General features: G+C 36.7%; 1 protein-coding gene across 2 annotated transcripts in view; it reads left to right on the top strand.

The window, feature by feature from the left end:
• The window catches only part of LOC132543018 (tetraspanin-18-like), a 57,558-nt gene that overhangs the window by 23,666 nt on the left and 12,961 nt on the right, over window positions 1–20,931 (top strand). Inside the window, exons 1-4 of one of the 2 annotated variants that reach the window (XM_060206484.1) lie at window positions 1,810–1,921; window positions 11,337–11,510; window positions 19,220–19,420; window positions 19,716–19,790. In XM_060206484.1, coding sequence (XP_060062467.1) covers window positions 1,856–1,921; window positions 11,337–11,510; window positions 19,220–19,420; window positions 19,716–19,790 — 516 coding nt within the window. In that variant the 5' untranslated portion in view covers window positions 1,810–1,855. Of the gene's footprint in view, window positions 1–1,809; window positions 1,922–11,336; window positions 11,511–19,219; window positions 19,421–19,715; window positions 19,791–20,931 lie in introns of those variants that run through there. The other variant, XM_060206476.1, reaches the window with a different exon arrangement.

Raw genomic sequence — 20,931 nt, 5'->3', positions numbered from 1 at the left:
AAATGTTCTGTATTGAAGTACAGCACAACCGATGTAGGATTTTGAAGGTCACGAACATATAGATCACTTTAAAAGTACTTATTTGTTCCAAAGCGGCGCGCATCCCTTATTTTCATCGTTATGTAACACATTATGTAGTCGAGAGCATCTTTTAACTTTGGAGACAACATAGTCTATTCATCGTCAATGTATATTTCCGGTAATTCCTGTCTCCGTTCTCATCGTCTCCATATAAGTTTCCCATCATGCATTGCTGCCATATGGCTGTATGATTAGTCACGTGAAATCTGTTTCACCACGGATATTACAATCGTGTATCTCAATCCAATTATTTTTACACTTAACATTCTTCCTCGCACTTTCACAATTATTTTTCTATCCGGATCTAGTATTATACATCCTTGTGATCAAGTCAACTGGTCACTCAAGCTTATATCGGTTCCAAGGCATAGGACACGTGTCCATCAACTTTTCCAATAAAACCTTTCTCAGTGCAATATCAAAAGGTTACAGCGAGTTATACCGTCTTTTTTCCCCGGAAACTTTCTTCCGGCTACATATAGCAATTTTCCCGATGACACTATACAGGCAGTTTTAAAGGATGAAAACCCTTACCTTCTAATTTTCTGTGTCAGTTTAGTATATTACATATTTGTGTAAAAATGCAAAAAAAAAAAAAAAAAAACCAAACAAACAAACAAAAAAACAAAAAAAAGACAAGGCGCTCGAACTGTTTTTTTTTATATACATATATTTTTCATTTCATCGTCAGAAGGGGACATAACTCAGTTAATTAAAGGAAGGGTAGTGATCGGGAAAGAACCCATTTTGTAGTTTGTAAATTGCGTTGTTCGAACCGAAAAGGACCACCTCTCTTCAAACGAATTGCTTTCTGTTCAAATACTATTTTACACTAGATTTCTCCACCCCTGTTTGTGAAAGCCTTATTCGCAAATGGTTGTGTTTGTTCTACCTTTGTGAGCCACTGACGTGAACATTCCCGACTTCTGACCGCTAACATTTCGCCTTGTTACCTACGAGATGGTCAAGTATAGGTACTACCTGCGGGACATATTCAGGTTACGTATTCACACCTGGTCTTACCTTTAGCCCAGGTAAGCACCTCGGGGCAATTTGACGTAATAGTTGTCTGTATGATTTGAGACCGATAACAGTCGACTATTCATTACCGTGGTTAGGGCTTTATCAGGAGAGAACGTCGCCGTATTAAAAAGAGAAATCTATTGAGACTGCTTTTGCTATCGATCTTTTCCAATAGCTTTGCTTGTACCCATCTCCACTACATCCAATCAAGCCGTACTAAGAACGACTGTTCTTCAGCCGATGCAGCCATTGGAAACGAGCGGTGGTGTTTACCGGTACAGCAAAAGAGGACATCAACTTTACGCTTGATCAAAACGAGGAACAAGTGGCATTAGGACTAAATTAAATTCTCAGGCCATCATCGCCGTGGACAGCGATCGAAACGGAGAGCTTTTGAGTGGCTAATAAAATTTTAATGACCATATAAGGAAACTTGTGACAAGTGGAAAACTTTGTATTGTTATTAAATATCACCAGTCATGTTTGTGAAGTGGATTACTTATATAGAACATACGTGAGTTTGTATGCATTTCTACGGAATAACTAAAGCGTGAGTCGGCCGGCGTTGCTGAAAGGAGCACTAGAGTTCATGAAAGGAGTGCATTGTTGTATGACGTTCTCCTAGTCAATTCATTCATGATGACTTGACACGTTGGGTAGTTGTGCCCTGTTCACCTCTCGTCAGACCACATGATTGGCTCTGTTGTTTGGAAAATAGTTGTGATTTGTTCTCTCTGATTTTTATAAACATATGACCATGTTCACTAAATCTGGATTATACAAACTTCCTGGGCTGGCGGATGAGTCGAAAAAAGAGGTATCTGTACTTTTTTACTGTACAAAGTCGTTTATTATCATTGTTTTTATTTTTAGATTAAAAAATATCTGTATAATTGTATGGATGTAGCTATTGATCTCATATAAACAAACTATGTACAAGGACATACTGATAGTTGATGTTATCAATATTTTTTTCTGTCTCCGACACCTCCTTAGGGCCAACCAGATGTTACAGATGTTTTCCATGTTTGTTGCGGAATTAATGGAAGATTATTACGCAATATTTCCATACGTTCACACTGATGATAACACAAAATTATTTATATAGTTAATTAATTAGTATGTTGATATACCCGTTTTTTGCGTGTTTATTTTAAGCCAGTGGACCTAAGTCTGTAGTGCGTACATATGGTTCTGAATTAAAAACAAAATTATTTTCTTTTTTTTTCCTTTTTGAAGAATAAAGGAAAGCGGTTAATGATACACTGTATTTTGAGTACTTAACCTTTGATTTATAACTTTCAAAATCTTGGAATTATCTTCACTAATAAAGACCTTCATGTTCTAAATTCCTGTAACAAAACCGGCTAAATTCGATTTTGATAATTGATTTTCCGTAAGCCCGATGCCGATTGGTTAATTTCGATAGTATCACACAGAGATAAATCCACAGTTTTGATTGGATTGAAATCCTATGATTATCGATATTTTTTATCGCAGACGCAACCTTATTCATGAAAAAAAAATCAACAACTAATATGGTATGGTTTTCTGTTTAATTTTACACATTAGTTTCATTAGTAATTAATAAATACCTTCATGAAAAGAAATCAGATGTAAGAGATTCCGGATACTTTGTTTATGTTTTTCGTCCTTATTGTAAATTCTTTATATATTCACTCTTCCAAAGTTATCTTACGTTGCGGACATTTGTTAATTTAGCACAAATTCTGATATGTAAATAAATCAAAGAAAACAAGGAAATTCTTCAATATCGTAAGGAATGATAAAGAATAATATCAAAGTTTTTTTCCGGGTAGGAGTTATCTGCTCTTGTCTTTGCATGCTCAAATTCTATAGAAACTTCGTATGAGATAGATAAGTTACGTAAGGACAGCCAAAAATAATTTGAGACAAAAACAATCGAACTAAATGTAATGGACACCGTTACAATGACGTTTAAAAATCAGTAACCCAGTAAAGCATGTGTTTCTTTCGACCCACCTGTCAAATAGATAACCGCTCACGTCACGGAGTCTTCTCTTACTGTATCGCCCGTCCACCGTTTCTGCCTGATTTGTAAGGATTCCTTCAACTTCTTTCAGATCAATAAAAAATGTTTTTTTTATTGTCGCTTCTACAATTTGAGGGGGCAGTTACCTCTTCTTTAAGTTATGTGGGGTATTTCTACTTCTGTAATTTGTGTGGGCTATTTCCACTTCTGTAATTTGTGTGGGCTATTTCCACTTTTCTAATTTGTGTGGACTGTTACCACTTCTGTAATTTGTGTGGGCAATTTCCACTTCTATAATTTGTGTGGGCTATTTCCACTTCTGTAATTTGTGAGGGCTATTTCCACTTCTGTAATTTGTGTGGTATATTTCCAATTCTGTAATTTGTGTGGGCTATTTCCACTTCTGTAATTTGTGTGGGCTATTTCCACTCTGTAATTTGTGTGGGCTATTTCCACTTCTGTAATTTGTGAGGGCTATTTCCACTTCTGTAATTTGTGTGGTATATTTCCAATTCTGTAATTTGTGTGGGCTATTTCCACTCTGTAATTTGTGAGGGCTATTTCCACTTCTGTAATTTGTGTGGGCTATTTCCACTTCTTTAATTTGTGTGGGCTATTTCTGCTTCTTTCATTTGTGTGGGCTATTTCCACTTCTGTAATTTGTGTTTGGTATATTTTACTTCTGTAATTTGTGTGAGCTATTTCCACTGTTATTTGTGAGGGCTATTTCCACTTCTGTAATTTGTGTGGGCTATTTCCATTTATGTAATTTGTGTGGGCTATTTCCACATATGTTATTTGTGAGGGCTATTTCCATTTATGTTATTTGTGTGGGCTATTTCCACTTCTGTTATTTGTGAGGGCTATTTCCATTTATGTTATTTGTGTGGGCTATTTCCACTTCTGTAATTTGTGTGGGCTATTTCCACTTCTGTAATTTGCGGGGCTTAATCCAATTCTGTTATTTGCGTGGGCTATTTCCACTTCTGTAATTTGTGTGGGCTATTTCCACTTCTGTAATTTGTGTGGGCTATTTCCACTGTTATTTGTGAGGGCTATTTCCACTCTGTAATTTGTGTGGGCTATTTCCACTTCTGTAATTTGCGGGGCTTTATCCAATTCTGTAATTTGTGTGGGCTATTTCCACTTCTGTAATTTGTGTGGGCTATTTCCACTTCTGTAATTTATGTGGGCTATTTCCACTTCTGTAATTTGTGTGGGCTATTTCCACTTCTGTAATTTGTGTGGGTTATTTCCACTGTTATTTGTGAGGGCTATTTCCACTCTGTAATTTGTGTGGGCTATTTCCACTTCTGTAATTTGCGGGGCTTTATCCAATTCTGTAATTTGTGTGGGCTATTTCCACTTCTGTAATTTGTGTTGGCTATTTCCACTTCTGTAATTTGTGTAGGCTGTTTCCACTTCTGTAATTTGTGAGGGCTATTTCCACTGCTGTAATTTGTGTGGGCTATTTCCACTTCTGTAATTTGTGTGGGCTATTTCCACTTCTATAATTTGTGTGGGCTATTTCCACTTCTGTAATTTGTGTGGGTTATTTCCACTGTTATTTGTGAGGGCTATTTCCACTCTGTAATTTGTGTGGGCTATTTCCACTTCTGTAATTTGCGGGGCTTTATCCAATTCTGTAATTTGTGTGGGGTATTTCTACTTCTGTAATTTGTGTGGGGTATTTCTACTTCTGTAATTTGTGTGGGCTATTTCAACTTCTGTAATTTGTGTGGGCTATTTCCACTTCTGTAATTTGTGTGGGCTATTTCCACTTCTGTAATTTGTGTGGGCTATTTCCATTTATGTAATTTGTGTGGGCTATTTCCATTTATGTAATTTGTGTGGGCTATTTCCACTTCTGTAATTTGTGTGGGCTATTTCCACTTCTGTTATTTGTGAGGGCTATTTCCACATCTGTAATTTGTGTGGATTGTTACCACTTCTGTAATTTGTGTGGGCTATTTCCACTTCTGTAGTTTGTGTGGGCTATTTCCACTTCTGTAATTTGTGTGGGCTATTTCCACTCTGTAATTTGTGTGGGCTATTTCCACTTCTGTAATTTGTGTGGGCTATTTCCACTTCTGTAATTTGTGTGGGCTATTTCCACTTCTGTAATTTGTGTGGGCTATTTCCACTTCTGAAATTTGTGAGGGCTATTTCCACTTTTCTAATTTGTGTGGACTGTTACCACTTCTGTAATTTGTGTGGGCTATTTCCACTTCTGTAATTTGTGTGGGCTATTTCCACTTCTCTAATTTGTGTGGGCTATTTATAGTTCTGTAATTTGTGTGGGCTATTTCCACTTCTGTAATTTGCGGGGCCATTTCCACTTCTGTAATTTGTGTGGGCTATTTCCACTTCTGTAATTTGCGGGGCCATTTCCACTTCTGTAATTTGTGTGGTATATTTCCAATTCTGTAATTTGTGTGGGCAATTTCCACTTCTGTAATTTGCGGGGCTTAATCCAATTCTGTTATTTGCGTGGGCTATTTCCACTTCTGTAATTTGTGTTTGCTATATTTTACTTCTGTAATTTGTGTGGGCTATTTCCACTGTTATTTGTGAGGGCTATTTTCACTCTGTAATTTGTGTGGGCTATTTCCACTTCTGTAATTTGCGGGGCTTTATCCAATTCTGTAATTTGTGTGGGCTATTTCCACTTCTGTAATTTGTGTGGGCTATTTCCACTTCTGTAATTTATGTGGGCTATTTCCACTTCTGTAATTTGTGTGGGCTATTTCCACTTCTGTAATTTGTGTGGGTTATTTCCACTGTTATTTGTGAGGGCTATTTCCACTCTGTAATTTGTGTGGGCTATTTCCACTTCTGTAATTTGCGGGGCTTTATCCAATTCTGTAATTTGTGTGGGCTATTTCCACTTATGTAATTTGTGTGGGCTATTTTCACTTCTGTAATTTGTGTAGGCTGTTTCCACTTCTGTAATTTGTGAGGGCTATTTCCACTTCTGTAATTTGTGTGGGCTATTTCCACTTCTGTAATTTGTGTGGGCTATTTCCACTTCTATAATTTGTGTGGGCTATTTCCACTTCTGTAATTTGTGTGGGTTATTTCCACTGTTATTTGTGAAGGCTATTTCCACTCTGTAATTTGTGTGGGCTATTTCCACTTCTGTAATTTGCGGGGCTTTATCCAATTCTGTAATTTGTGTGGGGTATTTCTACTTCTGTAATTTGTGTGGGGTATTTCTACTTCTGTAATTTGTGTGGGCTATTTCCACTTCTGTAATTTGTGTGGGCTATTTCCACTCTGTAATTTGCGGGGCCCTTTCCACTTCTGTAATTTGTGTGGGCTATTTCCACTTCTGTAATTTGTGTGGGCTATTTCCACTTCTGTAATTTGTGTGGGCTATTTCCACTTCTGTAATTTGTGTGGGCTATTTCCACTTCTGTAGTTCGTGTGGGCTATTTCCACTTCTGTAATTTGTGTGGGCTATTTCCACTTCTGTAATTTGTGTGGGCTATTTCCACTTCTGTAATTTGTGTGGGCTATTTCCACTTCTGTAATTTGTGTGGGCTATTTCCACTTCTGTAATTTGTGTGGGCTATTTCCACTTCTGTAATTTGTGTGGGCTATTTCCACTTCTGTAATTTGTGTGGGCTATTTCCACTTCTGTAATTTGTGTGGGCTATTTCCACTTCTATAATTTGTGTGGGCTATTTCCACTTCTGAAATTTGTGTGGGCTATTTCCACTTTTCTAATTTGTGTGGACTGTTACCACTTATGCAATTTGTGCGGGCTATCTCCACTTCTGTAATTTGTGTGGGCTATTTCCACTTCTCTAATTTGTGTGGGCTATTTACAGTTCTGTAATTTGTGTGGGCTATTTCCACTTCTGTAATTTGCGGGGCCATTTCCACTTCTGTAATTTGTGTGGGCTATTTCCACTTCTGTAATTTGCGGGGCCATTTCCACTTCTGTAATTTGTGTGGTATATTTCCAATTCTGTAATTTGTGTGGGCAATTTCCACTTCTGTAATTTGTGTGGGCTATTTCCACTGTTATTTGTGAGGGCTATTTCCACTTCTGTAATTTGTGTGGGCTATTCCCTCTTCTGTAATTTGTGTGGGCTATTTTCACTTCTGTAATTTATGTGGGCTATTTCCACTTCTGTAATTTGTGTGGGCTATTTCCACTTCTGTAATTTGCGGGGCCATTTCCACTTCTGTAATTTGAGTGGTATATTTCCAATTCTGTAATTTGTGTGGGCAATTTCCACTTCTGTAATTTGTGTGGGCTATTTCCACTTCTGTAATTTGCGGGGCCATTTCCACTTCTGTAATTTGTGTGGTATATTTCCAATTCTGTAATTTGTGTGGGCAATTTCCACTTCTGTAATTTGTGTGGGCTATTTCCACTGTTATTTGTGAGGGCTATTTCCACTTCTGTAATTTGTGTGGGCTATTTCCACTTCTGTAATTTGTGTGGGCTATTTTCACTCCTGTAATTTGTGTGGGCTATTTCCACTTCTGTAATTTGTGTGGGCTAATTCCACATCTGTAATTTGTGTGGACTATTTCCACTTCTGTAATTTGTGTGGGCTAATTCCAAATCTGTAATTTGTGTGGGTTATTTCCACTTCTGTAATTTGTGTGGGCTAATTCCACATCTGTAATTTGTGTGGGCTATTTCCACTCTGTAATTTGCGGGGCCCTTTCCACTTCTGTAATTTGTGTGGGTTGTTTCAACTTATGCAATTTGTGTGGGCTATTTCCACTTCTGTAATTTGTGTGGGCTCTTTCCACTTCTGTAATTTGTGTGGTCTATTTCCACTTCTGTAATTTGTGTGGGCTATTTCCAATTCTGTAAATTCTGTAGGTTGTTACCACTTCTGTAATTGTGTTGGCTATTTCCACTTCTGAAATGTTTCTTGGTTGTTGCCATATTTGAAATTAATGTTGGATGTTCTTAAGTGTTTGGGTTTTTTTCTTTTGTGTTTTATAATGATGTGGACTCTTAAACTGAACTCTAATACTCCTATTTGCATGGGCTCTTTAGAAGTTAGTCATCCATTTCTCATTCCTGACCACATTTCTGATTTTGTTGTTTTCTATATTGTATTAGACACCAGTATTTAAGAAAATCTCGCTTGAATGGACACCTTTTCACTACTTCCATCTGTTTCACTTGAAGTGACAACTCAATGAAGACACTCTCTATATAACAACAAACTACTAAGTCATTCTTAAAGCTACAAAAGAATTAAATCGGCACCACTGACCTCGCGTGCTCGTGTTTAGTGTTGGATATCCTTCAAAATGGAGCACGTCACACCGAAAGTCTGACATTGCTATTATCCAGCACTTCCTTTACACATCTACTCGCTCCATATTTGGCTTGAATGTAGGTGTGTCAAATATATATCTTGTAAGTATGAACAATCTTCTGTGACCTCGCCAACACGAGATCACGAGAAGGCGGCAAGATGAATAACACAACTAACCGTATGTAAACTATTTAGTGACAAAGATATAGTCATTATACACAATAACTATCGCAATTAGCAAGAAGAAAAATATATCAGGTTTGTAATCCCATAAATACAAGTGTATATCCTTTGACCTCAATTACATCAGAATCGAGAACGAGGGTACGACGAAATTACATGACCATGTAAATTCGACTGTGTATCGACATCTAAACGCGATATGGCGTGTCTGGTACAATTACAACTATTTAGCCTCTGGTATATTTCTCCAACAGATTGTCATCAAACTGATCTACAATACAAATATTTGAACAAGTCAATGTTTGTTTTTTGTATTATTTCGTTAAATGGGGCCCATGGTGAAGACGACTTCCCAAACACTGTAGTAGCATTTTTGTTTTCCCTCTCTCTCTCTCTTATACGAACATGTCCTATTAACATGGCGAGGACAATTAGCGTCTATTATTATCGATATTGCTGGTATACGTAATTGCCTTTCGGTACTGAAGCATTAGGTTCCAGCGTTTGCTTGTCTACATTTGGCCTTTTTGACATAATTAAGCGACAATTGTTTCTCACAAACGTAATGATAATTCGTCCTACGCTCTGCAATGCGGTATACGATTTCCGTGATACATTGTGTTGCGTGTAGGCCTATTGTGGTACATTTTGTGTGTTCTCGGATAAGTTTCATCGCCTGTTCCCTTTAAATCGTCCTCGTCTTTGTTGTGATAACAATGGACAGCACTGAAGATACATACTCGTACGTCTTCAGTGACATACCAGCAGCACTTCCGGTTTGTTTGATTTGTAATTCCGTTTGTGTGGGCTATGTTTTGTTTTATGTCACATGCTTTCTTGAAGACAATTGATGGCAACTTGTTCTTGTAATTACATCTCTTTATGGCCATTTTGTCTCGACGTCTAGCCGTGTGTGCATGTATAAGGTCCACTTCTAAACGGGCGCGGTCTATATGCAGGGAATCTATCTGGCTAAATAGGTAATATATTTAAGTATAGATTCATTCCATTTTCAATAAATTGCTATTTGTTTCGCCATTCTATTTTCTATTCAAAATTCATTTGAATGTTTCTCTTGAATATCGGCCCAGATTTTTTAAACGTGTATATTAAGTTTCCTCATTAGCAATTTTAGCCTCTTTAATCTTTTCAGCTAAACAATGTTTTAATTGGTTATAAATATACCTCAATGCCATTTTGTTGACACGTTGAATAGTGGTCGTTTATTATTTTTACGACAACTCGTCGAATTTTTTATCTCAATACATTTTACCAAGGTTATGTACAGTAAAGTTTGTAACTGTTTACAAGCGATATAAATGGACGAGAGAGAATACACGTATTGTTCACTCACGCTAATAGTATACACATATGAGTCAAGTGTGTTTTTCTATGAGATCAACATTGGAGTGACCACTCTGGTCAGTTGTGACCATTGTAATCACCTTTCCAACCGTTTAGTATGTCCTCATTAGGCTGTTGATTGTCAAGAACAACTCTGCTTGAAGAAGGAGCATTTTAAAAGTTATATGAAATCACATGAAACATTTTAAGCCGTTGGATTACCTTCTACAAATGTTGAAGTGAAACATGATGTTATGTGTCATAGGTTTTGAAACTGTATGTGTTCTGGTCCAATGAATCGATAGCAACTTGGGAAACTATTCTAAAGGGATAACAAACGTTTGATTGTTTGTGTGGTGTTATAACTATGGTGTGAAAAATATCGATGATACATATACCAGTAATTAAACAGAAAGGAATTACTGTTGATCTTCCCTAACGTAAGGTACGGTATATAATATAAATGTGTATATTGGCGCAAACGAATTAGGTCTAATACTTTTAATGTTGTCACTCCAAGTGAGTTATCTCCCTTCGTGTGATAAGACGTACATAAAAAAGTACATCTTATTTGTAAAACTTTTGAAAATGAAAGACAATATTCTATGGAAGTCACAGTATTGTGTAATATTAAATACACTATATAACGTGTCTCCTGTAAAGTTTTGATGAAATATTCCAAATGTCATGGCTACTTAGTACAGACGTGGAGGGGTATGTATTGCTAGTGACGGGCCATTGAATTTTGATAATCAGATAATACAGTCTTCAACTTATGATTTGCCAGCAAGATTCACTCTTAGTAATGGGGCTGATCAAGATTTCGAAAGAGGTGTTTTGGACTCTCTTGAAAAAATCCGATTGTGGGGTCGACAATTATAACACTACCAAGCGATATGTCTATTTCAGCTGCGCTATAAGTGCCCGTTTAGAGGCCACGTTCAACCTATCGAAATTATATTCATGTATGGCACTGCATGAATTGAATAACAAGAAAATGCATGTGTCCATGTTTGTGGGTAGCCCGTAAATGATATACACAACACGAATCGTAGTTTAAAGTTTTACAACGGAAATCCATGTTAGGCCTGAACATATTTTATGAACTCTTTCAACAAAATTTTGTTGAACTAAAATTTACATGGGTGTATCTATTAGGATAATTTTTAAACGATTTATTCCGGAGAATCTTGAAGTTTTAAATCTTCGGAAAAAATAGTCCTGTATGGAAACGAATAAGGATTTGAAATCTTTGCGCCGCTGGGAACAACGGGTAACAAGGTTATTGCTAAATTTCGCGACGGGATGTCTTTTGAATAAAACATTGCAAAAAACTTCGGGATTTGCCGTAATTAAACTGAAAACATGACTAACCATGTTGTTTTTGTTTGTTCCAGCCCTTGAGTCGTGGTACGTCTAGAAAACAGTCAAACCATTACCATAATAACCACAGTCACAGAGGCTACATGGAACAACAACGGCACCAGAAGATACGTCTAAAACGGGAGCCGACCCGTAATTGTGTCTCCTACCTCACCGGAATTCTACACTGCTATAACGTTTTTCTACTGGTATGTAAAATTTTCTTTAAATTCCAATTATCACAGTCTTGACCTCTACTTTATATCAACCTTCAAATTCGTGTCTGTTTGTTTTTTGGACATTCTATTCTGTTCAAATGCCAGACAGCAATAACTGATACCGGTGACAACATTACACCGTCAAGACGAACGTTTTTGTACAGATGAGGCAAAATCTGAGAATAATTGAAGGGAATTGGATCCATTTGTGATAATACGCAACATTTGATTGGCCGATGGGTAATTTGTGACCATTATGGATAAACATGTCTGCTATTTTCTCATCTGCTTGTTGAGCTCGGATAAGGATTGTTGACAACGTCGTTGGCCCCGACCAGTACCGATATGTCATCAAATCGATTATAAAAATCTCTGATAGTAATTACAGGCTTTGGTTGAGATAGACAATGAGGTATGATATAAGTAGGTGTGCAGTGTATGCATATATAATGTGTATCGCCATCAGAGACGTTGTACAATATATATAACTGGCCGTAATTAATACACCGTCATCATAGACGTTATACAATTAGTATAGCTGGCCGTAATTAACATACCGTCACAGAGACGTGATGCAATGTACATAGTTTTCCGTAATCTATATTGCAACCGTATTTCGAGTTGTTTGGTCGCTGTGTGACTTTTATTTTAACTTTCTGGTCCCTTTGGTGTTAGAGATGAGTAGATGTATCTTTAGGAAACAGGTGGTACATGTATCTTTAATCAACGTGGAATCTTTATTCATTACACAGACTGCATGCATGTTGTATATAGATGAGACGAGTAATATCACCAGGTTGCTGTTAACGGTTGTCGTAAAATTCATCCGCGTAACAGTTGTCGTAAAATCCACGTGAACAATACGTACACATTTTAAAAATAGTGAAATGTTTTGATGACGTCACGATAAGATGATATAACGGTAATGAGGAGACAAAGTTCTGAGTACAGGTACTGGAGGAAAATAAGTAAATTAATAAATAATTTTCCCAATAAATGAATATACTCCGACTCTCCGTGATCGACCTCGGTATCTGTTCCAGCGATATACATAATGTGTATGTAGTTAAACGTAAAAGATAAAGATCTATTTCTCGGGCAAAAATATGAACAACATGCATGTAACTGGTAATAAATATGAAAACAACCATGTACCGACAAAGGTCAGAAATAGGTCATTTGTGAGTTAAAGAAGACATCCAGTCATTCTACAGTTACAAATCGCGTGTCTTGTTTTAATCGATTTGTGAGACCCTATACCAGTTAAAAGGCACCTATTTAACTGTTGTAGATATCTAACATGCTTTGTCGCATATGCCATGATGACGTCCATTATCAGGAGCCAATTGTGATATTATATTACACATGAACAATATAGAAATATCTCAAATTATGGTTTTCTTATTTTGATTGATTTTTCCATCATAAAGACATTTTTATGACCGTGTTTAAACGTTTTTATATCTAGTAAAACACCCACTGTGTATATCGGATCGGTAGCCAGCTCGCGCGGTAGGGAATATTCCGAGTCTATTTATCTATATCGTATCAGTATCTGTTTACTTATGTTACACAAGATAGGAAAACAGGATACATCTTTTTGAGTGAGGATAGAGGAATCTCGACAATTACGGAAAAATGATGTTTATTTCATGTCGCGGAAAAAAATTCTTCGGACATCTCGAATGTCTGTGAAAAATGCTCTTTTAGAATATACATACGTAAAATTATAAAAGTTGGAAATTAAGAATATTTGCGAGAAATTGGAAAACGGTATGAAACTCGTTAAAATACGTGTCTAACGCTTTGCAAACAGACAGGAAAATAAACAAATAAGGACAAAAAGTAGAATTTATGTTAAAAAGATAATAAAGAAATACTTGACATAAACAGATCATAATTACTGAATAAAATAAGCATGTAAGTAAGAAAAATATACATACCAAAGAAAAACAAGCGACAAAAAAACAATCTGAAGGCGAAAAACAAAGGCTTAATACAGAGAAATGAAATAAACAAAAAAAAAAAAAAAAAAAAAACTGCTGTAAAAATGAACACATGACTTTATAACAGAAAAATCAATTTCTCGGTAAATTCAACGAAATTGTGAGCTCATTATGTGTATTTTTCATATTCATAAAATCACAAAAGGTTTGAAAGAAAAACATAATTTGAGGAAATTCTTGTATTGGGTCACTTATTTGCAATCTGGAAGGTTCGTTATAGGGTGTCAATGTTGAGTTCGCAAGAGCCATTATCATCATATTGAAAGTGTTCACTTTAAAACCGCGTACTTTAAGGGTTTAAGAGATGTTATATTGAAAAAAAAGTGCATGCCTGTTCTCGTTTATGATTTATTTTATAGCACAACATGCGAAAAAGTACAAAACTATTATGAATTTAGTAGTTTTTAATAGAAAATATTCTTCACGCTGTTTATAACTTCATAAACAGGCTGATCTTCATATCACTTTCATTCCAATTGGATATTTTTTAATCCGGTTCCAATTTTATAGTTACCAAACCTGGAATGTTTTTGCCAATTTCCATCCAAGTACATTTTATCCAGGCTAATCGACTTCTCAGTAAAATACGTTTTGCACACTTTATGCATAGGACAATTGTTTAAAAAATTGAAAGAGTAAAAAAGACCAAACTCATTTTTTCTCATTCTGCAATTTGCAAATGGCGGTACTTTACTGGTACTAATGTGGGCTGAACTGAGTCATATCATCAATATGGATTTTTTATATTTCAGATTGAATTTGCAATATAAAGAAGATTTTTTTCTCTCTTAATGCTATTTCTAATGTAAAATAAGAACGTTAAAGTTTCCTTTACAAAGTGATGAATTTGATCAATTCCCTTACTAGGTCATGATTAGAGGTGAGAATCTGAATGACGTCCTATCGACCAGTTTGGTAGGCGAGTTCCTCGCGCGCGTTCAGCCGAGTCGAAACTCCTCTCCTTATCTCAGGTTTTTGAGAAGTGACAACTATTCAAGGTCTGGCTTGTCTATCGACATCTCAAGCTAGAAAGCATTTACACCACGTAACGATGGACGGGGAGGGAATGAAGGAGGGGTTATATCAAGCGTACAGGGGATCTGACAGACACTTGACAACACTTGAAGTTCATGCTTCAGGACTTTTACGTAAAATTGATGCCAAGTTTTGCATTATTTCGTCATATGTCGAGATCAAGCTGCAGATATGGAGCATTCGTTGCCGGTTTAACGCTTTACAATATTGTGTTTACATAAAGATGTCGTCCTTGTCAAATTGCCGCGAAATGACAAAGATTCATTCGATCTATTTGTTTGGCGATCTCTGGCGTTATAATGGATGTATTTACTAACGTATAGTAAAATCTGCCCCGTATACCTGATAAAATACACCCTACATCTTTGTCTCAATGTTTCTCGCATGAAACATCAGTGAAAATGTAGGAGATAAGATATAATATTTATAGGGAAATTCACTTTACTGTTTCATATCGAGCGAAAGCAATACATCAAACTGCCTTAAGTTTTAATGATTGACGATGAAATAAAAGTTGTTCAAATGCCTGAATGTAGCTTTTATGAAAATTGTATGGAAATGAAAAGTTTAGGAAACGTACAAAATTGTCTTAAAATACACCTGATGAAATTGAAGTTCATTTGATGAAATATTTCAATGCCTTAGTGTCTAAGTGGCCAAGTATATCCTACGTGTGAGGCATGCACTGCCCCATCAGTGTGAAGCTGTCGATCGCTAATTTTAGCATTTCATCAATAATTAATCTGGCGTTAGCTGTTTTTCCTGTCTGTCAACATTTGAATAAGACAAGCTAGTGATGTAAGCCCTTTGGTGCTCCTTGTTTGTGTCTTTTGCGCACGATATCCCGACTTCTTGCGTCAGACTTAATCTCATGTCATATCTGTGTTTACACGAGGTGCTGGTAAGTTTTCAGTATTTTCCGACTTAGTACCGATAGACATCCAACCTTATCAGAAGTCTTTCTCATGCATGGTTTTAGTTAGCATGCCCAGAAGTAGGTTGGCTTGTGATTCACACACCTTGTTTGGTCAATTGCTTTCCTCGTATCTGAAATCCCGAACATACTCCCTAATGCATTCTGACAGTTCATCATCATCGCCACAGGTTTTGTGTCCAGCCCAGTTTTAGATATTATCGTCATCATCTTCCTTTCCGTCTGAAGATTTCGAAAATTTATCAAATTGCTAACAAACGTCTAGCATCGTCACTCGGGTACCGGCGGTCTATGTCGTCCTGTCGGTCATACCGCTCAGCAGAACGTATGTCGTGTAACATTATGTAACTGAGCATCCATGATGGATTTTAAACGATTTTTCGTTTTCTGCATTCTCAGGTAGCTATATTCCGAGCCCTTGTGCCCGCTACTGGTTAGCATGTGTAGCAGCTATCGCCATTTCTGGACTCCATCTTGATAAAAATTTCGCCACAAAGTCAAAGTCCGCGAAGATTTAGTATTTTTTTTTTTACTTTATCCAAAATGGCGGGTATCCGCGCGCGCCTAATCGTCAGTGATAAAGTCTGACCCCTCGTTGTACAACACCGCTAATCTTAAACATCGCCAAAGCTTGTCCAGTCATATTGTAAATCAAACACCGTCACTGCCGAGTGACACTGGCGTTACGTGGGAATAAAAAGAAAATGAAAAGGTGATTGGTCGATATGACCGGCGATATGAGCACACATCTCCTGGGATCCCGGAGTACTTTTATCAGGTAGTAAAGACACAAGAACTACACTTGCACGAAAAAAGACTTGCATGGAATTTCCCACCACAATATGTGGTTATTATTCAACTCCCAAGGCATCAGCGAATCATTACAACTGTTAAATAACTAAACATTTATACTTAAAGTGGTATAAAGTGTAACATAGCGCGTTTTGATTGGCTGACACGGTGACAGGAAGGGCTTTGATTGGCTGACACGGTGACAGGAAGGGCTTTGATTGGCTGACACGGTGACAGGAAGGGCTCTCCACGCACTTACGGAAATTAAAACGGACAATAAGTTTTTCACGTTATTTCTATCAAGTTAAAAGACAATGTATTGCTTTGCAGAAAATAAACACATGAATTACATGTTATGGTTTGTAATGAATTATAACGTATTTGCAAATTCATGATACTGTCAGTTATGCGTATCGATTAGCGTCATTCTATTATAGGTCATATAATTTCGCCCCAACTGATATCAACAAAACACACGTGGGTGCAGAAACTTTTATCGGAGTAGCTTTGTATTAATGTTGTAGAAACACCCACACAAACTCATGGTTGCTTTTTATAGTATTTCACTCATCAGGTTTTTTTTCAAAAGATACAAAAACACTCCGTAAAGTACGTGTTTTTTCTGCAACTTTTGAAAAATAGCTATCTCGAGTGAAAGTTATAGATAATTCCTGTATGTATCATGGGGCATAGTGTGAACAGCAGGCAGGATGAGAGCTTGTTTCTTTAAATTACAACTTATTTTTACGGCAAAATAACAGTCTCGCTTCGTTCTCTTTTAAAGTACGCGCACTCAAATTATCAACTAAATTACATCTACACCACCGTCGTTAATCAAGCATACATGTGAGATGTATCAGTGACTCATTTACAATATATGTAGGTAAAAGTGCAACTACTCTCAAGTATGGACCCAGGGAGTTAATTATCGATGTTTTTGGCCTTGTCCGAGACGTCGCTACATCCGAATTAAAAAATGCTCATGTCTTTTATTCTAATTAAGACTTATTGGAAATACAATTATATTGAATGAAAATCCGATGCTTCCACTCTGTGCGGAAATAAGTTACATAAATGCCTGCTGCTATTGGTCAGGCCAATGGGTTGTCTACATTGTCTACAGTAGTCGGAACGTTAACAGGAAATAAAACTGTATATAGTAATTGTATGTATCCATGCGAAACTATTGCGGTGTTCTGTCGGTGCTGCTCGGCGGATGACGAATCTCTCGTTTGTTTTAATCACTAGATTTCCTCGGACGAACCTTGCAAGTTGTCACTGCCATTAAGTGTAAGACGAGTATTTGTCGATGATGGATCTGCTAGTCTAACGAGAAGAATGCGACGCCATGATCGAACACGTGACCATAGTTCCCTCTAATCAACAACGCGGTAACGGATCCGGATATTGCCTCCCGTCCCCCATTCCCTGCTCGATATAAACACTGATCACAAATCGTTCTAATGCTTGATAACCAAGTACGCCTGTGATTTGACGTGGAAACGCACAAAGTGATCATGACACTTTACATATGTTATTTGCAGCAATATTCTAGAAACAGGAAGCAATTATTCTGGAACGAAATGCCTACTCAATGACTTCGACTTACGAAAATTGTGTGTTCGGTGACAAATAACTGCAAATATTTTTTACGCAAAAGATACTTACAATTTTTTTTAATTTTGATGCCAATGTCTCGTAAAATACGGAATTTATGCGGTATAAAACGGTTGTAACACTCTGAAATATTTATTCCCTCTGTTTTGAAGGAAGACTGATTTTGACAAGAGTGAGACTCGCTCGTCATTAAAAACAGGATGTACGTTTCGCGAAAGCAATTGCGTAAAGTCACGTCGGCTCACTGTAAATAGAGTCCTGCTGCTAGGCATGTATGAACAGAGACTACGTGTCATGAGGTGCCTACGCGTGCATGATCCCATTGTCCAATGTAGGTTTCAAGTACTTATCTATTATTCATGGTAAACCCAACGAGACATTTTCTGGCAGGGGTATTGTCAAAATTATAGCCGGCTTCAAATTTCTCCGGGGAACTAAAATTAGATTCTACTGCTTGTCAAACTGTATTGTGTTTTTATTTATACCGACATTTGAATTCATGTTTTAACGGCCAACTGCCTTACAATCTGTGAGGGGAGAGATTGGTGCTCGCTAATTCATCAGTGTTTCACGAATGATACAAGGAAATGTCGCTAATTTAGTTCAACACGCGAAAGCTGCTGTGCCTTTATCGATATGAAGGAGAATTGTGCTTCTTTTCACCCAATAAGTCAGAACGTAGACTTCTGTCCGTGATAAGTTGTCTTTACTTCTAATTATTTGGACAATACGGATTTTTTCAGTTCGTGCTGAAATAGCATTGGCTTTGTAATGGTAAAGGTACAAAGTTGACTACATATTTATAATAGCAGTTGTAGTCAACAAAATAAAATTGAAGAAAGAGAGAGGAAAAAAAATTCGTTAAAATTGTAAGAAAAAAAACCCCAAACAAACGAAACGATCACGGTAACAGATACCTACAATTCAAATATTTATTGTATCTTTGTGATCAATTAAGGATATACGGAGTTTTGGTATCAATTGTAAATACAGAGCATCAAAATGAAAGACAAATACCTTGCTAAGGGAAGTTCATCGAGTCACCAGGGGCAGAAAAAAGAGTAAATAAAGCTCCATAATAAGAAGCAATATTTCATCTCTCAATCCTCGGTAAAGAAACTGTATTTCATGGTTAGAATTAATGTACAGTAGTGTCGAGCTACCCTTTTCCTTCCGACTATATCTTTGTATTTCTCATATTGTCCCACAACACCTGCTATTGGTCGGAAGGTCTCAGTAATCATACTTTCACTATCCTGAACAGACCACCTTCATCCCATTCCTCAGAATGTTTACATTGTTAATATCTTTTATAGGTTCTAGGATCTGGTGTCTTAGCTGTCGGAGTATGGCTGCTGGTAAAAGACTACAATTCTCGCGAGATATCGGCAATTGTGGGATCTCGTCTTTTCGAATATCTAACATACGGACTGACGGCAGGGGGTGGTGCCGTCGCCATTCTTGCCTTCTGTGGTTGTTGCGGGACCATGCGTCAAGATAAATTTGTTCTTGGATTTGTAAGCATATTTTCGTACTTTTTTCTACAATAACTTCATATAATTTGCTAAAATTAAAATGCACTTCTAGTATCTAAAATGTGAACTTTTAGAAGGCTGAAAATATGTAATGTTTTGCAGTGTCAATGATAAAATCACGTAATAGTTTCCGAACATATTTTTTTTTCGATTTCGATCAAAGAATTAGATTGATCAAACGAATATAATGCTTTCAAAATATCATTTGTTGACATTTACTCAATACATGGATATGTGTGATGCTTTAACTTGTAAGAGCATGTTATTCTTGTTTCAGTATGGTACCATTCTGACTATTGTGATATTGATGCTGTTTGCCGGATTTGCGTTAGGAATCACGTTCAGATCAGAGGTAATTGGTTGCTAATTGTTATAACCTGAGTAATAAACATTATGTTAATTACTCGGGGGTAATAACTATGATTGGGGCCCAGACTGAGTGTGTACGAGAGGTTTGGAGCTTGACAAGCGCTGAAATCGATGAGAGATTTGCATGTAATTGTAGACGTCGCCATGGAAATTACAGGAAATTGTCGTGGGCTTTATTAGCTGTATACAAAAATACATAAATGATAGTTCATCATTTCTGTAAGCAAAGTGTGGACAAAAATTTCCTATCCCTTTGTCTGTATGATTCATACGACTGTCGACATTTAAAATTAATATTTCAACTTATTTCTTTTGGAAAATGGTTTTTCTATCTCTTAGCCTATCTCCACAAATGTTTCTATGTTCACAAGTCCTTGAAATAATTATATCAGCGTCAAGGTCTGTTTTGAAAGTCACATTGCTAGAGGTTTCATTTCATACTCACGGTAATAAAAAAACAAGAAAACATTCACACGTCAACACAACATGAAATTAATCTTAAAATCTGAAACGAGGGTGAAAGAAATATTTACATTTAGACCAATGAAAAAGTAGTATAAGGAGAATACGTCTGTGTTCTGGAAGGATAAGCGCATTCTGCTTCGTCGACGACATCCAGTCAACACACTCTGAGAAAGACCTATTGTGAGAAATTTTACATTCCAACTTCGAGAAAGCGACTTGTGAATGATGCGTCCCAATAGGTCTCTCTTATGAATCCATTTTTTCCTTAGTCGAAACTGTAATTCAATTGTTGAAGAAAAAGACCTTAAGGGAAAAATAATAACATGATAAAATTTCTATCTTATTTTGATCTGTACAATGTCAAACTTTAATAACCATTGCTTGGTCAGTGTGTCTGTGTCCTTTCGGAACTCTTCGGGTCGGCCCCAAGATCACTTTATTCTTTTTTCATTTGTTGATATAATCGGAATGTTTCTGAGAAATCTATTTAGTTAACTACAAGAAGTACAGTGCAAATACAACAATATTTGATTAAATCTGCAAGTAGTAAACAGCATTCGCAACGAGATTGTTTCAAGATGTTCGCGGCTCAACCACAAAATGATATTGCAAGCAGTTTTTGATTAACACAAACAATGCATTGAAATTAAAGATAACTT

Source organism: Ylistrum balloti, unplaced genomic scaffold (assembly GCF_031769215.1).
Source record: "Ylistrum balloti isolate Yb309-2 unplaced genomic scaffold, AGI_CSIRO_Ybal_v1 Utg369578, whole genome shotgun sequence".
NCBI lineage: Eukaryota > Metazoa > Mollusca > Bivalvia > Pectinida > Pectinidae > Ylistrum > Ylistrum balloti.
Note: the sequence above shows the minus strand (reverse complement) of the source record. Positions and strands in the feature narration are given on the sequence as shown.